The 23,662-nt window shown below is 43.2% G+C and overlaps 1 protein-coding gene across 5 annotated transcripts in view; it reads right to left on the minus strand.

The window, feature by feature from the left end:
• Positions 1-23,442, minus strand: part of CHN1 (chimerin 1) — a 205,298-nt gene extending 181,856 nt beyond the window's left edge. For 4 of the 5 annotated variants that reach the window (XM_038584899.1, XM_038584896.1, XM_038584898.1 and 1 more), the window contains exon 1: positions 23,358-23,442. In XM_038584899.1, coding sequence (XP_038440827.1) covers positions 23,358-23,433 — 76 coding nt within the window. In that variant the 5' untranslated portion in view covers positions 23,434-23,442. Of the gene's footprint in view, positions 1-13,523; positions 13,851-23,357 lie in introns of those variants that run through there. The other variant, XM_038584902.1, reaches the window with a different exon arrangement.
• Between the last annotated feature and the right edge of the window lie 220 nt (positions 23,443-23,662).

The following is a 23,662-nucleotide window of genomic DNA, read 5'->3' on the forward strand; positions in this document are numbered from 1 at the left end:
AGAAGGATACATAACTACTGTGAAAGGAACACACTGGCAAACGCCACAGGAGATGTGCAGATAAAATGATAAAGAATTCAGAAGATAAGGGATTCATTTTGAATGGGTGGCAGGGGGCAAGGAGTACAGACTGCAGTACTGAACGGAAGGACAGAGCAAGTACTGCAAATACAGAGAAGGGAACTGATAGGGAAGCTTGTGCAAAGAAGAATCGGCAGGAGTTGGCAGTTGACAGGGTACAGAGGCAAGGGAGGGAGGATGGAAGAAGGCAAGCTAAGGATCTGGTGCTGGGAACATGTGCCACCTGGAGTCCACAAGAAATCCTGACAGAGGGGCACCTGGGTGGCTCAGTGGTTGAGCATCTGCCTTTGGCTCAGTTCATGATCCTCGGGTCCTGGGATCAAGTCCTACAACAGGCTCCCCAATGGGGAGTGTGCTTCTCCCTCTACCTGTATCTCTGCTTCTTTCTGTGTCTCTCACGAGTAAATAAAATCTTTAAAAGAGAAGGAAGGAAGGAAGGAAGGAAGGAAGGAAGGAAGGAAGGAAGGAAGGAAGGAAGGAAGGAAGGAAGGAAGGAAGGAAGGAAGGAAGGAAGGAAGGAAGGAAAAAAGAAATATTGATGGAGATGTAGAGGGGGTGCCAGGGCAGGGCTGGAGACAGAGACTCAGGAATCACCCACACAGTATACACTGTGGAAGTCTGAATACTCCTGAGTAAGGAAGGGAGGCCAGTTCTTGAAAAGCAGACATTTCAGGCAGCAAAAAGAGGAAACTGAGGCATAGTGAAAGGGGAAGAAAAGGAGTAGCAGAACACAATGTCTTGAAAGACAAGAGAAAAAAGTTGCAAGAAGAAGCAGTCAAAAATAGCAAAGAGGGGCACCTGGGTGGCACAGTTGTTTGAGCATCTCTTGGTTTCGGCTCAGGTTGTGATCTCAGAATCATGAGATCAAGCCCCACATCAGGCTCCATGCTGTGTGTGGAGTCTGCTTGAGACTCCCTCCCTCTCCCACTGCCCCTCCCCACTGCATTCTCTCTCACTCTCTAAAATAAATAAATACATTCTTTTAAAAATGGCAGAGAATGCAGAAATGTGCAGAAAGATCAAATATGAGGACTGCGGGAAAGCCACTGATTACTGGCTACTAACTGATGAAGCACTTAGGCAAAACAGAAGCCGAAAATGAGGTAGTAGCTGTGACAGGAGGCACTCCTTGACCAAACCTGAGTCAGGCTATCCCAAGCTCTCTTCTTGACTAGCCTCGGCCCTGTCCCCAGGCTGCACCAGGCCCTGCAAAGCCCTTTGAGCAAGAAATCTGCTATGGCAGTTTAGAGAGAATCCTCCTACCTTTGCTATCCAATCAAATTCCTCACCCCTGAGCCCTGATATCTCATCATTCTGGCCCGTCCTCACCAAAAATCCTGTTGGGTCAGTTTAGCAAGAATTCCCCCTCCCCTGTCTCCCCTTAGCCATTTTCCATTCGGTGACACACACACACACACACACACACACACACACACACACACACACACCACTATAGATCCTCCCTGCTCTCATACTCAGAGGTAAACTCCATCTCTTTCTCCTATTGTCCTAGTCTTGACACCTATCATGGTAGTCCTGAGTCTTCCTTGTTCTTTAAACCAGTGTCAGAATCCTTTGTTCACCAGAGTTGCCCACCTTTCTTTTTCTCTAGTGCTTAATGATATTCCCAAGCACCTACTACAGTCCCCCACTGGCTGGGAGGAGACAGGGTAGACAGGGTGGAGGAGGAAGCAGCCATGCAAGGAAGAGGAGGTGGGGCCCACAAAACACTAATAACTCACGCTGGTACTTCAGAGGGTTCCAAAGTTGAGGAAAGGGTTTCTCATGTTGACTAGGAAAGCATGGCTGTAATGTAAGGGAAGCGGTCCAGGGCAGAGGAGGAAACTAATGAGACAAGACAGAGAAAAACAAATTCCTCTGCTTATTGTCTTCAGTCCCCTTGCATTATGCTTTTTTGTAGACCACTTCATTTCTTTCTGGAACAAGGAGAGGTATTAAGAAATAACAAAAATTTTTCTTTGATTCATTTAAAAATATGAATGTTTAAACTGCTATTTGTATCTACTCTTCTAATACCCGTATGACAATAGCAGGAATGTCTATGTAGCATGCAGATTTATTATTATGAGAGAAAGATGGTATGTTTTCATTTTCAGACCTCTAAAAGGTTAAGTTAGCCATTTTCATACTGAATTCCTATTCAATTTGATTATGTTCCCTACCGTGAGAGTAAAACGTGAACAAACCAAGCTAATTTATGTGCAATTCCTTTGTACTGTTGAAATGAAAAGGAACAATAGTTTAATGAAGTGGAATTTGTTATCTAATTATACCAAATAATTTAGAAACATCTGCCGATGGTTAGTAATACTACAGTTAAAACCTCAAAGAATCTGCTCCCAGAGAGATTTCCATTTTACTCAAGCCCTTGTGAGCTTCCACTTGGGAAATCCGTATTATAGTATGGAACCATCAGATGAGAGAATGGCACATTTACTGCATTAACAAAAAATAACAAATGAACAAAGAAGTGAACAGTAGAAGGTGTGTACATGAATTGAGGCCTTAAAATTAACTCTCAAATTTAAGAAATCCAGCAGACTTCTGTAATATGCAACATTCATTCAAGCATTTATTGAGTAGCTTGGATGCATCAGACACTCGCAGTTGTTAAGGATACACAGAAGAAATCTACAGCTTTCACGTCAGGGAGCTTCATCTAACAGGGAAGCAAAGAGAATCCATGTACGGACCACCCTATCACCACAGGGTAAGTGGTAGGAGAGAGAAGTGTACGGGACACAACAGATGCAGCAAAGGTGTAACTAACTCACAAAGGGAGACTATTCAGGCTGAGTTTTGCAAAGTGTGTGGAGGTAAGCAAGTGCAAAGAACAGCTTTGGGAAATGACTGTGCCAGAGGCACACTAACTACAATCCCTTCTGGAAACTTCAAGTAGTCCAGTACGGCCGAAGCACAACCTCTGAGGAGGAAAGAAGAGGAGATGAGGCCAGACAAGCAAGCAGGGGTCCTATTCTAAAAGGCTTATATTCAAACTAGGGAATTTGGACTTAATCTTAATGGTGACAGGGACCCACTGTTAGACTAACCAAATTCTAAGAGGCATAAATTTCCAATTATGGACTCTGACACAAAAATAATCCAAAATAATAAAGGAAGAAAAGAGATAAATGAAAGCAAATGTTTAAGCTGATTCAAGGTGGGGTGCCTGGGTGGCTCAGTTAGTTAAGTGTCCAACTCTTGATTTCGGCTCAGGTCATGATCTCAGGGTCATGGGATCGAGCCCCGAGTCTGGCTTTGCACCTTGCAGGAAGTCTGCTTGAGATTCTCTCTCCCTTTCCCTCTGGCCCCCTTCAGGCACATGTGCATTCTCTCTCTAAAAAATAAACATATAAACAAACTGATTCAAGGTTGTCCACAGGATAAGCATATAGATGATAGTCCATCACTATCACTATACTTATTCACTCAGTAAACCTGAACTGAATACCTGGGACATAGCAAACATTGAGCTTATAGTCCTTGATATATTTTAAGGGCTAAGAGGCAGGGGCTAGATCTGATTAGAGTCTAGATCATCACCCAAAGGAGAAGCATTGCTGATTGGTCAGTGTACTTTACATTTCAGAGTACAACAGGAAATATCAACTGTTCAGAGCTATCAGAAGTCTATCTGGTATTCTTTTTTTTTTTTTTTTTTAAGATTTTATTTATTCATGACAGAAAGAGAGAGAGGCAGAGACACAGGCAGAGGGAGAAGCGGGCTCCATACAGGGACCTTGACATGAGACTCGATCCCGGGTCTCCAGGATCACACCCCAGGCCGAAGGTGACGCTAAACCACAGGGCCACTGGGGCTGCCCCTATCTGGTATTCAATGTATGTCCCTGAACTAGGTTTCTACCAGAGCATTACCAAAGTCTAAAATGGCATGTGGCACATATTTAGCCACACACATAAACAGAAATATTGCAGAACCATTTTCTCAAGTAGGTCAACAGACTTGTGAAAACAACTGCTATCTTGGATCTTTGCTAATATCAACAATAACAATAATATCAGTAACAATATTAGCTACTATGTGTCTTCACCACTGTATCAGGAACCTTACACACATGATCTCATTTATTTCCACACAGAAGGAAGAAGGGAATTAATAGGCCTGGTTTATATATAAGGAAAATGAGACTAGAACATAGAGCTGACACTTGGCAGAAAAAAAATTAAACAGAGCCCTTTACACCAAAATCCAAGCCCTTCCCTCTACACTGCACACTACAGAAGTATCCTCCACAAGCTCCCCATCCCACACAGTAAAATCTGATCCTTACCATGGTTTGTTTATAAGGCCCTACATAGTGACCCCAAGACTCCTCCATTCCCCAGGGACCTCTCTGTCTCATCTCCTATCACCTCCCCCTCGCTTACTCTGCTCCAGCCATGTTGCCCTTCTTTCCCCCACATATTCCCACCTCAAAGCTCATTTCATGAGGCAAGGAATGTAGGACTCATTCCCTCACATCCTTTGAATCTCTGCTCCAAATCCACTTGGCTGTGAGGCCTTCCCTGACCATGCTGCACATAGCTAGCTCCACCTCCTCATCCTGCTTTATACTTCTTCATAGCACGAACCACCTGGCACAGTAACATTTTTTTAAAGATTTATTCATTTTAGAGAGAGGGAGTGCACACCTGGGAGCATGCAATGGGGAGGGGCAGAGGGAACAAGAGAGGAATTCAAGCAGACTCTGCTGAGCGTGGAGCTGACCCAGGGCTCGATCTCACTACCCTGAGATCAGGACCTAAGCCAAAGCCAAGAGTCGAACGCTTAACAAACTATGCACCCCTCCCCCAGGCGCCTCCACACTATACATTTTTTATTGTCTGTTTCCTTCCACTGCAAACATAAGTTCCTTGAGGACAGGAACTAATACATACCTGGCACATTTTAGGTCCTTGATTTCTTCAACAGATGAGTAAACAAATCACAAAACAAGAAGACCCATCCCAAGCCTCAGAGTTATCTTCAGAAAAATTAGGAAACAGTATACCTCTTGTTCCTCTTTCCTTCTCTCACTCTATGGTACATCCATTCCTTGCCCCTGATCCCAAACGCCCTGGGCTCTTACATTGTTCTGCTTATTACACCACCTACCTCAGGTCCTTCTTAGTAATGCCGCACCTCCTACCTAAAAACCAGCACTTTCTCTTATAGCACAGCTCCCTCAATCAAAATGCCTGCCCTGTCTACTTTAAGATCCTCAGTCCATAAATTACAATCATTCCCTCATGCTACGTGAAGGGAAGTATCTAGAACTAGCATGTTATTCCTCATAGGTAACATGCTAAGAATCCATGCTTTAATTGTAGTATCATGGTATTAAATGCATTCACTACGGAAGGTCTGCAGGGGAAATACTTCAGTCAGGCAGATATTTATACACTGCTCAAATGGATACCTATGCCGCTTACCTATCGGGCTCATGCCCTGATCTCAGGGACCTGGGTTCAAGCCCCACAGGGGGCTCTGTGCTCAGTGCATGTCCACTTGATTTCCTCTCTCCCTCTCTCTCTGTCCCTCCCCCTGCTCATCAGAGTGCGCTTGCCCATGCGCTCTCGCGCTCTCTCTCTCTCAAACAAATAAACAGAACTCTAAAAAAAAGAGATTAGCAATTTAAAGAAAAGGTCAAGTCTGTGGTCATGAAAATCTATGCATGCAGAGATACGATTCTTGGACTACATCTCTTCTTCTATTTGTTTTACACCATGAGATATACATGGTCCCGATGAAATCCAAAGGTTAAAAAGTCCGAGTGGAAAGGGAAAGGACAACCTTCGGAGCAGCTAGAGGAAACACAATGAGGTGGCCCCCTGCCAGGCTACTAAGCAGAGAGGGCCCACACCGGGGCCTGACTCATCTTCCCTTCCCACAAATTCCTCAACTGTCTGCATTAATTCTTTCCAAGAAGTGCTTACTTTTCTAAATTTAAAACAACTATTCAAACAGGCATGAGCATTTCTACACTATCAATTTTTTGTTTTGTTTTAGTTTCTTGGAGAATAAAAGAGAAAAAAAACTTTCTAAAAATGTGAAAAGTTCTAAAAGGTTCCTGGATATAAAACCATTATTTTTAAAATAGTCATTTCTGTTTTTTAAAGTTTAAGTGAAGTAAACCTTTCTTCTATTCCATCTGGTCCTCCCCACTCCAGGTAATTTTTAAATTAATAATGTTTCAATTGAGACAGAATTCACACACCATAAAATTCAGTCTTTAACATATACAGGAAAATTGTTTTTTTAGTATATTCACAAAGTGTTCATTATGGTTTTTAGAAATAAGGAGCCAAACTAAGAAAGTATAATATATCTATTTTTCTATCAAATATGTTTTTTTTTCCAACATAACTTTTCAGTGTAAAATACACTCACACCATTCTGTTTCTTAGTTGCTTTTTTTTTTTTTTTTTTTTAAGAGAGAGAATCTTAAGCAGACTCCTGACACAGGGCTGATCCCACCACTCTGAGGTCATGACCAGAGCTGAAATCAAGAGTTAGACACTTAACTGAATAAGCCACTCAGGCACCCCTATGTTTTTCAAGGATAGTAAGATTATATTAATAAATAAAAATCAAAGGTTATGGGAATCATTTACTATGTAGGAATAACTTATGACTGGTAAAGCCAGGCTCAACGATTTGTCTTGAGTTGGGTTTGGGCAGAAAGTTCAGTGACTTCATTTAGTTTATATACTACAAATGAATAATAAAGTTTTTTATTTTTATTTTTTTTAAAGACTTTATTTATTTATTCATGAGAGACACAGAAGGAGAGAGAGAGGCAGAGACACAGGCAGAGGGAGAAGCAGACTCCATGCAGGGAGCCCGACATGGGACTTGATCCCGGGTCTCCAGGATCACACCCTGGGCTGAAGGCGGCGCTAAACTGCTGAGCCACCTGGGCTGCCCAATAATAAAGTTTTTTAAAGGTGCTACTACTGATACTTTATATAAAACTGAGAAAACATCAATTACTCATGTCAAAGGATATTACTATTACTATAGAGATTCTCATGAAGAAAACAATTAAGAAAAAGTGCCTAGCCGTCTGGGTGGCTCAATCGGTTAAGCCTGACTTTGGCTCAGGTCATAACCTCAGGTCCTGCGCTCAGCAGAGTCGGCTACCTCTCTCCCTCTGTCCCACTTCTGCTGCTCTGTCTTATCTGTGTGTCTCTCTTTCTCAAATGAATAAATAAAAAAAATTTTAAACCCAAAAAGACAAAAAACGTCTTCTTACCAAGGGTGGGATTTTTTTTTTTTTAAAGGTAGACAAATACTGATCTAAAAGAAATTGAAACTCTTATTGACAAATATGTCACATTTTTATAAATTATACATATCACTCTATCTTCAAAGATCAGGATGCTAATAGGATTGTTACTGCAGGGACAGATGCCATTCAAAAGACTACATTACCAATATTCCTTTTATACTGTACACAGATGGTAACTATCAGAGTTATGGCAACTATAATTCTTTTATCTCTCTTACATAGTATTAAATCTCCACACATTAAAAGAAAATTTTAAAGCTGAAATATTAAGCTTTTGATACCAGTAAGAGAATATGCACAAGTATTTACATAAGGATGGTGATTTTAATGACAGCTGAAAAGATGAAACATTCTAAGAAAAGTAGCTGTGCTCTCACCACTAGACCACCCTGCGGCTTAGGTAAGTCCCTCTCCTGTTCTTAGATGAGCAACATATGAAAAACAAAAATGTCAGCAAAGACTGTATTCAAGTGGAGTTTCCCATAAAATTAGCTTTAGGGCAAATAAATCATAGTGAAAATGCAGTTGATTTGTGTTTTTAAAAACAAGTTTTAGGGGCACCTGGCTGGCGCAGCAGGTAGAGCATGCAACTTGTGATCAGGGGGTTGTGAGTTCGAGCCCCACACTGAGTGTAGAGATTACGTTAGAAAATAAAAAAATTTTTAATGTCAGGACAGTCATAGAAAATCAGAAATTTTTCCAACTGTATCACAAAGAAGGCACCATTAACCATTTAACTGCTCCAAAGGATCTCTAGAAAGATGCCAAAAGGCAGGTGCGGCAGGCAGCAAAATGAAAAGGTTTCCATGGCAGTATGAAAGTCTGCAGAAAGGAGGTCAGAAGTCACAGTGAATTCCTAAGTATCAGAAGGGATCTGTGGCAGTGATGATAGTGACTGGTATGAAAGGAAAAAGGAAAAAGAAAAAAAAGGGGCGAGGGGACAACGCCTGAGCTAGTTCTACCCAGATAGAGTTATTCAGGGTCCAGCCAGCCCAACTGGATTTTAACCGAGTTCCCAGTCTCAGCATTTGTCTGAGCTGTAACCACAGCCCCATTTAGCTATAAATGACAGACATTCCTGCCAAAGGATAACCTGGCAGGATGCTTTTTCACCCAGCTCTGTCAAATAGGGCTTTACTGGTATAGACAGTCAAGGCGTTTGTTAGGTAAACGAGCTATAAAGTCCTAAATTAGATGACTTGAGACTTTGTTTCTAGTCCAGCAATTGTTAGAGAACATGTGCTTCTCTATCAGGAAAGTTCTAAAAAAAAAAAAAAAAAAATTCCTATTGGAAATAGGTAGTTAGGTGCATATACTATAGTTCTGGAATATAAGCTCCAAGAAGACAGGGACCAGGTCTCTTGCACATTGCTGTAGATTTATGTCGAACAGACGAGCAAGGTGAGTGAGCAGAGTATGAATTACATTTGGATGATGTTTAGGATTTGAGGATTTAAAAATTATTTGAATTGAAACAGATAACAGAGGCATACTCATCTACAAGGTGGAGAAAAATGCTAGCAAATACCTGAACCTTCAAAAATGCATATTTTCAACTCCCAAATGGGACTGTAAAATCAGGAAGTATTGGGATCTAGTTCTTCTATCACAGATAAAACAGAAATGTGCCTTAAAAATATCTTTTTAAGCTGCAAAGGTGATTAATAGTGAAAACAAAAGGTAAGACAGTTGTCAGTCTTCAGCTTAACTTGTCAAGTATTTCTGAGTTGCTACAACGTACTTAGGTAAAAGAAAGTTAAATATATCGATGTAAAATTGTATTAGGTAATTTTAGAGGTTCTCATTTTTTTTAAATGAAGCTTTCACTAACATCCTATAAAAGAACATTCTTTACAATGACAAAAACAAAACCTGGATGCAAATGGAAAACATAAAGAAAAATAAAACCAACAACCTAAGGGCACCTGGGTGGCTAGGTCAGTTGAGTGCCCTCCTCTTGATTTTGACTCGGGTCATGATCTCAGGGTCATGATTCTTTCTGCCCCATCCCCCTCACCACAACCTGCACTTTCTAAGGAAAATAAAATAAATCTTAAAAAAACAAACTAGACTCTATTGCTGGCAGCTATGCACTGAATTGTGTACTCCAATAAATTCCTATGTTGAAGCCCTAACCCCAATGTGATGTTATCTGAAGAGATGAGCCTCTGGGGAGAAATGAGGTGAGATGATGTCATGAGGGTGGGGTTCACATGATGAGATCAGTGCCCATAGAAGAGACTGGAGACCTTGCTTTCCCTCTCTCCACCACAGGAACACACAGCAAAAAGAGGGATGTCTGTAAACCAGAAAGAGGGCCCTCATCAGGAAGTGAATATGCTGCTCACTGGTCTTAGAATTCCCAGCCTCCAAAACTTCAGGAAATAAATGTCTGTCACGTAAGCCACTCACTTTATGGTATTTCATTCCAGAAGTCCAAGCGGACTTAGGACACTGGCCTTACCAACTAACACACCCATGATAGACAAGATAGGGTCCTGGCAGTGGTTGCTTTGGGAGAATCTCTATTGAGCTCTGACGCTGATAACTGTTTAGTTACATGTGTCCAGTTTCTTGTCCCTATTTCCTCTTTACTATTATCTCACAAAACTTTATTATCTCATTGCTCCTCTGCTCTAAGTTGGTTATTAAGAGGAAATATAAAGGGATACGAGGTACTTCTGACTAGTCAAAAAGTAGTACAGTTGGGGCGCCTGGGTGGCTCAGTTGGGTAAGCATCTGACTTTTGGTTTTGACTCAGGTTATGATCTCAGGATCATGAGATGGAGCCCCGTGTTGGGCTCCACGCTCAGCAGGGAGTCTGCTTGAGATTCTTTCTCCCTTTACCCCTCCCTCGTACACCCTCCCCCTACGTCCATGTGAGTGCATGTTCTCTCTCCCTCTCTCTAAAATAACAGATAAATCTTTTTAAAAACAGTAGTACAGGGGATCCCCGGGTGGTTCAGCAGTTAAGTGCCTGCCTTTGGCCCAGGGCGTGATCCTGGAGTCCTGGGATCGAATCCCACGTCGGGCTCCTTGCATGGAGCCTGCTTCTCCCTCTGCTTCTCTCTCTCCCTGTGTCTCTCATGAATAAATAAATAAAATCTTTAATAACAAAAACAAACAGTAGTACAGCTGACTCTTGAACAGACCTACTTATATGTAGACTTTTCTTCATAAAACCAGTACAGTACTTATAAATGTACTTTCCTCTGATTTTCTTAATAACATTTTCTTTTCATTAGCTGACTTTATTGTAAGAATACAACATATGATATATATAACATAGAAAATATGTGGTAATCAACTGCTTATGTTACTGGCAAGGCTTCCACTCAACAGCAGGCTATTAGGTTTTTGGGGAGTTAAAAGCTAACACTTAGATTTTGGACTGTGTTGGGGATCAGCACCCTTATTCCTCATGTTGTTAATGGATCAACTGTCATATCTAAAATAAAATCTATTTCTTCTAATGGTGGGGACTGCTCTTAATATATACAAAGGCTATTTTGAATTGGGCATATTTGAGCAATCCCATATTTAATACAATGGTTCTCAAATTTAAGGATAACAGAATCACAAGGGAGTCCCTTTAAAATCCCCTTCTCCTAGAAATGCAGATTCTGTGGACCTAGGGGCAATGGAATCTACATTTTTTTTAATTATTCATTTGAGAAAGAAAAAGAAAGAGAGAAAAAGGGAGTGCACATGTGCACAATAGCAGGGGTGGGGGGGTGGGGGGCTAGAGAGAGAGAGAAAAACAGACTCCTCACTGAGCAGGGAAGCTGATATGGGGCTTGATCCCAGGACCCTGGGACCATGACCTGAGCTGAAGGCAAACTTAACCAACTGAGCCACCCAGGCACCCCAGGAATCTACATTTTGGACAGAGATGACTGATGAATAGTGTACAACAACTACTACTCTATCTATCATTACTGAAAAACAGCCTCTGCACACAGGTGTAGTTTCCTTTATAACAGGGAGATTATTCTTAAAAACCTGCAACCAAATTAGCTTTTGTAAATTAAATTCTATTTTTCCACAAGCTGACTTTAAAATCTTAAAGACACTTTATTCATTCTGAGCGGTGGGAATTGTTTCTTTTAGCTTCTTCTTGAGGTCAAATCCATGCCCTTCCTTTCCCCATCCCTACTTACATAGTTCAAGATTTAATAATTTAGGAATCCTTAGAACCTTATCCCTTACTCTGCTTCTCCCTAATTTGTTTATTCACTGAGAATGTCAGCATTTGAAGAAAAGTGGCTGATTCATAAACCTTACCTTTGAAAACACACCTGAAAATGCAGACTCTTTAAAAAGGAAAATGAGGGGCACCTGGGTGGCTCAGCGGTTGAGCGTTTGCCTTTGGCTCAGGGCGTGATCCCAGGCCTGAAGATCCACTCCCACATCGGGCTCCCCGCAAGGAACCTGCCCCTCTCTCTCTCTTTCTCTCTGTGTATCTCTTATGAATAAATAAGTAAATCTTAAAAATAAAAAACTAAAAAGGAAAATGAATTTCGTGAAAAAACAAAAACAAAGAAACCTCTCGTCTAAGGGGAAATTTACTCCTGGAAATACTACTGCTGTGTATCAGCTACAACAGTATAAGAGAAACGCTTCTTCAAATGAAAATATCAACTATGATTTAAGCCATCCACCATTTTTAACTTTTGTACAAAAAGAAGTCCACACTTAAAAAAAAATGCTCTACTAGATGGTGCAGATGAGACACAAAGTATTAGAAAACAACAGTGAGATTTTTATTTCTTTCAGAGAAAGAAGAAACATTTTTTAAAGCACCTAGAGATGGGGGATCCCTGGGTGGCCCAGGGCGTGATCCTGGGGACCCAAGATCGAGTGCCACGTCGGGCTCCCTGCATGGAGCCTGCTTCTCCCTCTGCCTGTGTCTCTGCCTCTCTGTCTCTCATGAATAAATAAATAAAATCTTAAAAAAAAAATGCCATTTCTGGTACTGTGGGTATTCCCGCAAAGTAAACATACCCCAGACTGCAGACTGGCAAACTGTGTTCTAGGCTCGCTTCTGCCACAAAAGGGCCATTAGAAAATAACCTGCCTGCATCTAAATGTAATGCATACAATAAGATGGCTAAATAAGGGTAACTCTTTGATTCTAGCAGATTGATTCACTCTCAGTATTTATATGAAAAAGCATTTGTGGTATGTGATGCCTATGACTTGATCAAATGATGCAATAAAAATGTAACTGGAAACTTCATCTTGTGAGTCACTTACTCACACCGCCCCGGTGGCCAGCAGTGTCCCATCAGTACAGACCATACACACTACTTTGAACATCTAAATTCCCACATGCGGAGTTTTCTTAAAGGGAGGTGCGAGTCCACCACGGTCTGCGTGGCAATAGGAAACATTGTATCCTTTCAGCCCTTCTTCCCAACCCATTGTCATCACAGGCTCCAGGCGGGGGGGGGGGGACCACCTTCAAGTCTTAACCACTGAAACAATAGTGTTGCAGTAATTGCATCACAGAAATCACATTGCTTTCCTAATACCCTCAAAGTTATTCTCCCGAGATCACTTATCACCCAGAAACCAACTTTCTCCTTGCGTGCTCTCGTTATTTGTCAGCGCAAACACTTTCCATTGTAACGAATATTCGGTTCACCACTTATCCTGGGCTCCAAATAAATAAATAAAAAATAAATAAGCCGTCCCAAAACCCAACAAGGCTCAGCGCGCCTGCATCTGGCGATTTCCCGGGGAGCCTGGGATGCACGGACATCTCGCTCGAAAATAAATAAACTTTCCAGGATCTTTATTTACTGACTTGAGACACGTTAGGTCTGGAAACCACCCGCTAACTTGGCTCCCAAGTGGGCACGTTAGAGCGGCCTCGGGTCACCCGTCGGCCAGGGCGGGCGGAGGGCGGAGGGCGGAGGGCCGAGGGCGGCTGGCGGCGCAGGGCCGGCCCGGGGAGCACACGCCCAGCGGCCCTGCCTGCGGAGGAGACAATGGGAGAGGCGCGAGGGAGCCGGCCCGCGCCCCCGCCCCGCCCCGGCCCGCCCCGGCCCGGCCCCGAGCCCCCGGCGCCCCCCGCCGCCCCCCGGCGCCCCCAGCCTCCCCGGGGCGCGGCCCACCTGCACTCACCGAACAGGGTCAGGGCCATTGTACGGCGCTCCCGGCCGCTCGCCGCCGCCTCCCGCCGGCGCACGCGCTCCTCCCGGCCGCCCGGAGATGAGCGCCGCGGCCCGGAGCGCTCGCAGCGCGGAGGGCGCGGGGACCGGAGGGGCGTGGTGGGGCGCGGGCGCGCGGGGACGCTGCAGGCCGGGGCGCGCGGCCACAAAAAGTTATGTGTGCGTTCGCGTCGGGCGCACCCGCGCCGGGGCAGACCCGCTAGCCCGAGGCGAGCCGGCACTTGTCGCGGCCATCTGTGCGCCACGCGGAGCGCGCGGGCGGCGGTACCTGCGAGGCGGGGGGCGCGGCGGCGGCGGCGGCGGCGGGGAGGAGCAGCAGCCTCGCGGGGCCCCCGGCGGGGCGCGCTCACTCCGCAGCCCGCGGCCTCGCCGGCGCCATCTTGCGACAGCGTCTCCCCCCCGGATCTGCCCCTGCGCCTCCTCGCGCGACCCCCGCGGGCGGCCGGGCCGCTGCGTCCCCATAGCAACGGGCGCGCGCTTGGGGGGGCTGCGGCCGCTGCGTCCCCATAGCAACGGGCGCGCGCCGGGGGGGCGCGGCTCGGAGGCGCGCGCGGGGGGCCGGGCCGCTGCGTTTCCCTAGCAACGGGCGCGCGCCGGGGGGGGGCCGCGGCCGCTGCGTCCCCATAGCAACGGGCGGGCGCGCCGAGTGCCGCGGTTCGGAGGCGCGCGCCGGGGGCCGGGCCGCTGCGTCCCCATAGCAACGGGCGCGCGCCGGGGGGGCGCGGCTCGGAGGCGCGCGCCGGGGGCCGGGCCGCTGCGTTTCCCTAGCAACGGGCGCGCGCCGGGGGGGCCGCAGCCGCTGCGTCCCCATAGCAACGGGCGCGCGCGCCGAGTGCCGCGGTTCGGAGGCGCGCGCCGGGGGCCGGGCCGCTGCGTTGCCATAGCAACGGGCGCGCGCGCCGGGGGCCGAGACTCGGGGGCGCGCGCCGGGGCCGGGGGGGGGGGGGCCGCTGCGTTCCCATAGCAACGGGCGCGCGCCCCTCCTGCCCTGGGACTGGGAGGAGCCGCCGCAGCCGCCCGCTGGGACGCGGCCTCCAGGAGCCTGGCGGGGCGGGGGCCGGGGCCGAAATCCCTGCGATTTTTCTTGAATGGGATTTGTGGAGGCGCGGAGAGGACGAGGGCCGAGCTGTTACTCGAAAGAGGAGGATGCTCCGCGAACTGCCGTCCCCAAGCCGGGAGGGTCATGCGGGGCCGGGTTCGCGCGAGGACGGATCTCCCTCGGGGTGGGCGCGGGTCTGCAGCGCGTGACCTGGGGCTCCGGCCTCGGCTGGGCCTGGCCTTCCCGCCGGGACTTCGGAGCCTCGGGAGCCACTGATCGGAGGGGACGGGAGTCGTTTAAGAAGCAGCAAGGGATTACCTGCAATAATTTGATACAAGGCCAATGCTAAAATCTAATTTTCTTGCTTTTACTTGATGCCTCTTTGATATTATCTCAGGGAAAAAAATGCACGTTTCGCACTGATTGGCACTTCTATACCACAAAAGATTGTTCCCCTGAGCTTTTTGCATTTATCTGATAATCACTGGCAACATCCTTCTTTCTATGATGTTCTCCGCTGCTCGCCTCTGTCTTTGCCTTAATTACCGAAAAGCCATATAACGCCTTGAGATGATCAACCACAAGAGATGCTCTTGAAAAGCTCGGTTATGAGGTTTTTGTGTCGTTTTCATTTAATGTATTCGAAAATTCAGTATTCTCTACTTGCTATGTGTGTTCCCTCTGTTAAAAAAAAAAAAAAATCCCCGTTTCTTGTGTCTCTTAGGGATTGGTTACTGTTTCAGCATCTAATCCTGTAGATTTTCTCTTTGGTTCTCATGTCTTCCTAAATCATCTTTCCTCTTTACAGGTCCTCAGATTCCCTAATGTCATTTTCTGCTTCTCTCTGATTTTCAACTAATTCTTATTAGAATATTATATAAACATATCTTCTACTGAATGTGTCTTGAGGATCAAATCCTTACAAAAATTACAATTACTACTACAAACAGAACCACAGTTAATTCATCATCATTTCACAACAGACTCCCATCAGAAGAAAAAGAAAAGCCAGTTGGGAGGAGGAGCCAAGCCTTTTGTTTCATGTCAGTTAACTCTAGAAAAAAGAAATAGTAAAATAATTCAACCTGAACACGCAAACGTATGAGATTCTGCATGCTTGAAATTTTCTGATGAACTAAAATGGCTCTCCTTCAGCTACTAATATCAAAATAAACGTTGAAATCCCCACAATGTTAAGCCTTAATGAAAAGGGCTCTTGATTCTGAACAGCCTTGCTGCTCATGAAAAATCATAAACACACAGCTCGTGAAGATAAATGAGATACTTAAGAAGGCTTTGTGGGACAGATTTTATAACCATGTAAAGATTGCTGCTGATCTGCTCTGCAAATCAGATAAATCAGAAACGAAAGAGCATTTGCTGCCTCAACCAGTGATCTTCAACCTTTTTTGGAACTTAATTTCCCTTTAAGGCTCTGATGAAAATACTGTCCCTCTGCCTGGAAAATGCTTACGTACATATTATACACTCACCAGAATTGCTTCCCAGGATCTCAGAGGGATTATGGCCTATTCAGGGACCCAGATATCCTTTGTAATCTCAGTTTTATTTTTATACTTTGAATTTTTTACCTTTCACATGGAAGCATGGATCTTTGAACAGGAAAGGACCAAACTCCCCTGATTTAAAGACAAGGATATTGAGGGCCCAGCAGTCAAAAGATTTTCCCAAATGTGTTCACCTTTTAGTGGCAGAACTAAGAGGAAAATCTGAGGCATCTGGTGTTTCTCCCTGACCACCTCCCCCACCCTCCATCCCCCACCAATTTAGAGGATACATGGTTTGAATTTAAAAAGAAAACTCTGCTTAGTATTAGAAACAGAGTGGCAAGGGGACCATTTTGTCTTCAGTCATTTTGCATGTTTCGGTCTTCTTGTAATTTGGGAAGTTGAATTTTTGTCTCAAAGGGCCTTTATTCACATGCTCTTCAACTCAGAACTATGTGTCCAATCAGGTTGAGAGAAAAAGTGCTTTTTTTCTCTTCTCTTTGTTAAACTCTCTTAGAGAGGTACCAGAGCATCAGTGTTTGGCTGGTACAGCTGGGTTGGCTGGTAATTCTCTCTGTACCCTGGGGGGTTATCCTGGGGTGCAATCCTGTGTTCACACTCACAGTCCCATTATACAGCCAAGCTTTGGCTACGGGACCAGCCTTGCACCCACCCGTTGTGGCTGCACACAGCTGAATCTTAGTGATAGACCCAGCTTAGATTCAGGTGGGAACATTCTTCCCTCCTCTTCCTCTTTTCTATACAAGTCTGGGCACTCCTACACCCAGAGTACGAACACACACACACACACACACACACACACACACATCCCTTGCAAGAGAGGTTTTTAGGATACTGTTTGAAGCAATACAGCTCAATGTACTATGTTTCCCTAAACATCTAGCTTTCCACAGTGATTCAATTGATTTCCTAATAACAAAATGCTTTCTCTACTTGATCAGAGTGCCATGCCTTGAAAATAAGATTCATTTTTATGTCGTATTCTCTAACGAGGAATACAGAGTGTTGCTGTTCTCACCTAGCTGGAAATAAAGCAATAGGCTTTCAACCACAGATTCAGCGTAAGGAAGGGCGGTAACCCCTTGGAGATGATTATTGTGGGCGGTACCTTAGATTGTTTATTTAAAAGGGGGAAGAGTAAGTTGACTTTTACAACATTTATGTTTTCATTCAAAGATTTAATTTTGTGTTTAACACCTAGAATGGCCAGATCTGTTTGTTCCGTTACATAGTTGTCAGATTTTTAGGCCAATGTTTTACTCTTTCTGGTTCTTCCTATTTGTAAAATAAAGGGACAGGGCTATCTCTGATGTCTTTTTAATGTCTTTTTTTAGGTTTAGCTGTCATTCTGCAATATTTTAAAATATTTAAAATAACTGGATTATGGATAAAACAGAGAAGATATTTTTATTTGAATATTTAGTATATCATTTATGTATTCAGTATATTTAACGAGCGGGATGCCTGGTCAGTCTAAAGCCATAGGTCACATTTTCATAAAGACGGTACAATAAAGAGTCATATTTTATTAAATTATTGATACTATGATTTCATCCACAGTATGTAACACTAATGTGATATTTATTATATACCCTTTCTCAGGTTTAACAGGATTAAAATAAAAGTATGCACTGAGCAATCCATGTCAAATTTACTAAAACAGTTTCTCATTTTTATGTAAGTTTTGTGGACTAAACAGAATTTAAGCAATGCTCTAAAATTCTTTTCTACATTTTAAACTAATGACATATTGCAAGTGTTTGGGGTTTTCTTTTTTGTTACTCATTTAGCTTTGTTCCCACTGGTAAACATTGATTTGTTCCTCAGTTTTGAATGAAGCAGAAATTAATGAGGCGGTTTCTGCTTCACGATAACAAGTTGAAATTATAGCACTTTATCATGTCAACACAGCTTTAAACACTAGGAATACCAGTGCTATTAGCACTGTTCCCAAAATAGTGCAGAAGTTTGCTGTTGAAGAAAATCTCACAGAGCATATGTCTACAAATGTGATAGAAACATTTTTTTATTCCTGAGTTATACTGATGTATACTGTCTCTCTATGTTACCAGTTAGAGTATTTATTTCTATGGTGTGAATGTGCTTAGAGTGGATTTGGGTCTATTTTTAATAAGGTTTTCCTTAATAATTTAATAATTTAACAATGTTTTAGTAATGTTTCCTCTAATCCAGACAAGTCCCCCACTATTATCTTTCTGAAGATAAAGCAATCTTTATATTTCTGAATTAGTATCTTGCCTAATATTTGCAGGGCATTTCACGACTTTATAAATAGCACTTTTGGGGCAGCCCCGGTGGCTCAGCGGTTTAGAGCTGCCTTTGGGCCAGGGCTTGATCCTGGAGACCCGGGATCGAGTCCCACATCAGGCTCCCTGCATGGAGCCTGCTTCTCCCTCTGCCTGTGTCTCTGACTCTCTCTCTCTCTCTCACTGTGTGTCTCTAAGAAATAAATAAATCTTTAAAAATAAATATATATATATATATATATATATATATATATATAGCACTTTCATAGGGTAAAGGCATACACATACAGGAAATGGAAGCAGTATTTGATTTGAGAAGATTTAGATGACAAAACTATTCAGGAAAAAAATGTATGTCATAATTGTAAATTTGGCCTTTAAGATTAAATAATTCAGAGTAATGTTTAGGAGAGTTAGTAGTGTTCTACTGACCACCAGAGGGTGCCTAAATTATATCCGCAGGAGCAATCCTGGATCTTAGAAATGAAGTAAAATTTGAAGAAATACATAAGAATCCTTAAGAATTGAAAACTTTCTCAATTTGCCTGCAGTGTTTCTTATCAAGTAGCAGAAAATAATCCCACTGAAATTATGCTAAAAGGGGAGGTAGCTTTTGGCTGGCTAGGCACAGATTTGGAATTGTATATTACTGAGCAATGTTTATATTCAGCCCTTATTATATCACTTCCAAAGCGAAATGAAAGTGTTTTTAGAAAGGATGTGTGTGTGTGTGGGGGGGGGGGGGGGGGGGGGGGTATGAAGGGAAAGGAAATTGGAACTCAAAAGCAGGCCGTAAAGGTCTTCTATCCCTGACCCAAGATAATGGATTTCTTGTTAACTGCTCAGTTTAAAGGAAATTTTAGTTCAATAGGTGATGGGACCATAGGTATTACTATGAGCCCTAGGTCTGAATCTTCTAAATGCCACAGGTCCTATTGTTTTTTAACTTTGTGATAGGATTTTTTTGAAATGTCGAAAATGACCACTGGTTTGGAGTGGCCAAGGAAAAAGAAAGGGTAAAAGAGGTCTGTTTTCAATACATGTTTAAGAGACTACTTATTTCCTGGTAAATAGTATAGCAGATCCTTTGGAATTTTTTATAGGCTTAAAAGCAAGTACATTTTCAAGTGCACATTAGCTAAAAGTACAGCAATTATGGCTGCCCTCAAGTAAAAGTTTGTGTCTGAACTATAATCATATTATAGTACTTTAAGCCAGCATTTCCATTTGTGTGTATTTTTCTGAGGTCACCAGGCATATCTAATGCACAGTGTAAGCTAAATGTCTATTTGACTTGAGCAGTTGGATTTCTGCCAGTTTTGTTTTCAAGAGGGTATAAGGAGATTTGGCTGCAAATCAAATCTCCCTAATATGGCCACGGTTCTTCTGGTTAATGTGGGTGTCCACAATAAGATGACTTATTCAAGTTGATTACATTGTGAGTTATAAATCAGCTAAATAGCTTGGAACTCTGGGTGAGAATTACACAATCTCTAATTAAATAACAGAGCTAAAAAGAGAAGTGTATTTCCATGATTAAAATCACAATCTGGGCTCAAATCTTGTCTACTCCCATGATGGATTTTTCATAAAACTCCTTTGTATACTGTTGTAAAATAGAACACATCAGACAATGCACCGATTGGAATTCGTTCATCCATCCTTCATTCAGTCAACAAGTATTTACTAAGGACCTATGGTATACAAGGCATTGTGCTAGAATTCTATCAAAGGAGTCAATGATGAACGAGACATGTGTTCAGATCTTTAGAAATTTGCAGTCCTTGAGGAGAATCCTTGTAAATGGGAAAATGACAAGGCCATAAGAGGATACAGATTGAATATCGTGGAAGTTCAGAGCAGAGAAAAATTATTTCCAGCTGATAAAATGGGCGAAGGCTTCATGAAGGTTGAAACTATGCTTTGAAGTATGGACAGAAATTAGGCAAACAGAATAGAGAAAGGGAAAAGTGAGGTTTAGTTAAGAGAGAAGAGCATGACGAAAGTCTTGGGGAAAGAGGTGGGAAATCGGAGAAGAATTGTGGACAGGACAATATGGCTGTAGCAAGGACTTGTAGGAGGCTAGACATGTAGGTCAGGGACATATAGAGAAGGCCAAACTGTTGCCTCAATACTTATTATGTTATCTGAACCCTGCAGGCTTTCTATAAGGACTTGAGATAACAGGATATTTGAATTAATTATTCAAAAGTCTGGTCTCAAATTTTTTCATGCTCTATTTTCCAGTAACAGATTATTTACTACCCACCAATATGTGAAAATATATGAATATACCCCCACACACAAACATGTACTATTGCTGTAAGCTAATAACTCAAGGCACAATATACCCTTAAGGTGAAGTTTAATAAAGATTTTATTTAAAAATTTTTTTAATATTTTATTTATTTTTTCATGAGAGAGACACAGAGAGAGGCAGAGACATAGGCAGAGGGAGAAGCAGGCTCCATGCAGACCCAGTGCAGGACTTGATCCCGGGACCCCGGGATCATGAACTGGGCCAAAGGCAGATCCTTAACCAACTGAGCCACCCAGGCAGCCTATAAATCCATATTTTAAAGTCTCTCTGATAATTTCTGAATTTCTGGTCAACTTCTAATCAGATCTTATTATATCATCATTATTTTACTTTACAACCTGACAAAGAGCTTGCACCAAGTGTAGGAGTCATGTAAGTTCTATTTCTTTTAGATTTACTTGTGCTTGTATTATTACTATGATTTTTGATGCATGATTTCTTTAAAAGAATCTTTTAAAGGCATCTGTTCATTTGGTAAGGTTTAGTTTGGTTAAAAAGCATATAACCCATAAATCCAACTAACTTGGCCATGTAAATAGCAGTAAGTTGCAATGAGCCAAATGGGAAAAGATGAGTCAATTGTACTGGCAACCACACCCTATAGTGGAACTCCCTCTCTTCCCCCAGGATAACTTGTACGTGATGTATGTGACGTGGGATTTTCCAACATACAAATTGAGTAAGCGAGTCTGTGTCAATCTATACATAAAATACTAATAAAGCTTAATCTCCTCCCCATTCGTAAAAATAACTAATAACTATACATGGAAATTCTACTTTTTCATAAGATGATGGAAGTCTTGGGGTATTTACTTTGGAGGTTGCTGGTATGGACAGGAAACCAGGGCAAATATTTGTGAAGTGGTATGGTCAAGGCTGACCTTCAGAAAGATGAATCTGATTATCTGTGTGTAAAATAGGTTGAATGGAGAGAAACAATTGAAGTGGCTCTTACTTCAAGCCCTGCATACCTATTATTGCATTTGTTATCAAGTACTAGGGATTCTGGTCTGAACTTTGAGAGAGCCTCATCTTTAAACGGTTCCAGGAAATGTCACTCAATACCTCTGATATCCTGGGAAAATGAGTCTAACTTTTATAGAATTGGTAATAAAGAATACTAGCTATAGGGGCACCTGGGTGGCTGAGTCAGTCAAGCGTCTGCCTTTGGCTCAGGTAATGCTCCTGAGGTCCTGGGATCGAGTCCCGAGCAGGCTCCCTGCTCAGGGAGAGTCTGCTTCTCTCTCTCCCCTCTGCTCCTTCCCCTGTTCATGCTATCTCTCATTCTCTCTCTAAATAAAATATTAAAAAAAAAAAAGAATACTAGCTATAAAGGGAAGAAAGGGCTAGCACTAGAGTGGACCTTTCTTCAACTTAGAAATCAAGCATGATGGAAAAAGTTTTTTGAACATTTTGAACATTTCCTCTTACTACTGAATGGAAACATAGCCTATAAAACACATAACTTATAAAACACTGGATTTGACTGAATCTAGGTTTGAGAGTGGGAAGTTTTCATGTGCTACCTCCCTGGAACTTCTCCAATGCCACAGTACATCTTGAAAGATGCTGGTCAGAAAAAATCTGGCTTCAGGGGTGCCTGGGTAGCTCAGCTGGTTAAATGTCCAACCCTCAATTTAGGTTAAGGTCATGATCGCAGGGCCTTGAGATCCAGCCCACATTGGGGTCAGTGCTCAGCACAGAGTCTGCTTGGGATTCTCCATCTCCCTCAGCATCCCCTGCCCCACCCCACCCCCCACCCTTGTGCACTCTCTCTTCTCAAATAAATAAGTAATCTTTTTAAAAAAGAGAGAGAGGAGCAGCCCGGGTGGCTCAGCAGTCTCTCATGAATAAATAAATAAAATCTTTAAAAAGCGGAGTGGGGGGGATCCCTGGGTGGCTCAGCGGTTGGCCTGATCCTGGAGACCCCGGATCGAGTCCCACGCCGGGCTCCCTACATGGAGCCTGCTTCTCCCTCTGCCTGTGTCTCTGCCTCTCTCTCTCTCTCTCTCTCTCTGTCTCTTTGAACAAATAAATAAAATTTAAAATAAATAAATAAATAAATAAATAAATAAATAAAGAGAGAGAGAGAAAGATCTGGCGTCAAATGTAGGCTTCACCTCTCACTATCTATGTGACTGGAGACAGATTTAAATTTTTTAGGACTTCAGTTTCTTCCTCTGAAAAATAGAGGTACTCTCTGCATCACTTGGTTTACAACATTTTGATTGCAGTTGACAGAAAATTTAATTCCAATCAGCTCAAACAAACAAAGGAAATTTATTGGCCCTGACATGGACAAACCCACAGTCAAAGTGAGTTATAGGGAAGGCTGATTCAGCCGTGCAATGTCACTTTTTAAAAAATATTTTATTTATTTTTTCATGAGAGACACACAGATGGAGGCAGAGAGAGAAGCAGGCTCCCTGTAGGGAGTCTGATGTGGGACTTGATCCCAGGACCCTGGGGAATCACACTTTGAGCAGAAGGCAGATACTCAACCACTGAGCCACCCAGGTGCCCCTCACTGTCTTTATAGAACACAGAATCCCCGCCATTCATGGCATCTTCCAGACTCTCCCCTTGTGGTAGCAAAATGGCTTCAGGGGTCCTAGATATTATACAGTCTTACCTCTCCATCCAAAGGAAGTGGGAGTCCTGGAGTATCTCACCCTCATTGGCCTGAGTTGGAATACATGCTCATCCATGAATCATTGCTGTGGCCAGAGAGAAAGGGTGAGTAGAGGTCAATCACAGGTTACCCAAAACTGAGTGAATTAACCCTTGGCTGAGGTGAATTCCTTAAAGAAAACCCAATACAGAGCTTAGAGGGGAAAGAAGGGGTTGGGCAGGCAACTCACACATGTTTGCCTTTTAGGGTCACTCTGGGGATTAAATAAAGCACAGAGTGGACATGTAATAAATATGGTACTTCTT

This window comes from Canis lupus, chromosome 36 (genome assembly GCF_011100685.1).
Source record: "Canis lupus familiaris isolate Mischka breed German Shepherd chromosome 36, alternate assembly UU_Cfam_GSD_1.0, whole genome shotgun sequence".
Classification (NCBI taxonomy): Eukaryota; Metazoa; Chordata; class Mammalia; order Carnivora; family Canidae; genus Canis; species Canis lupus.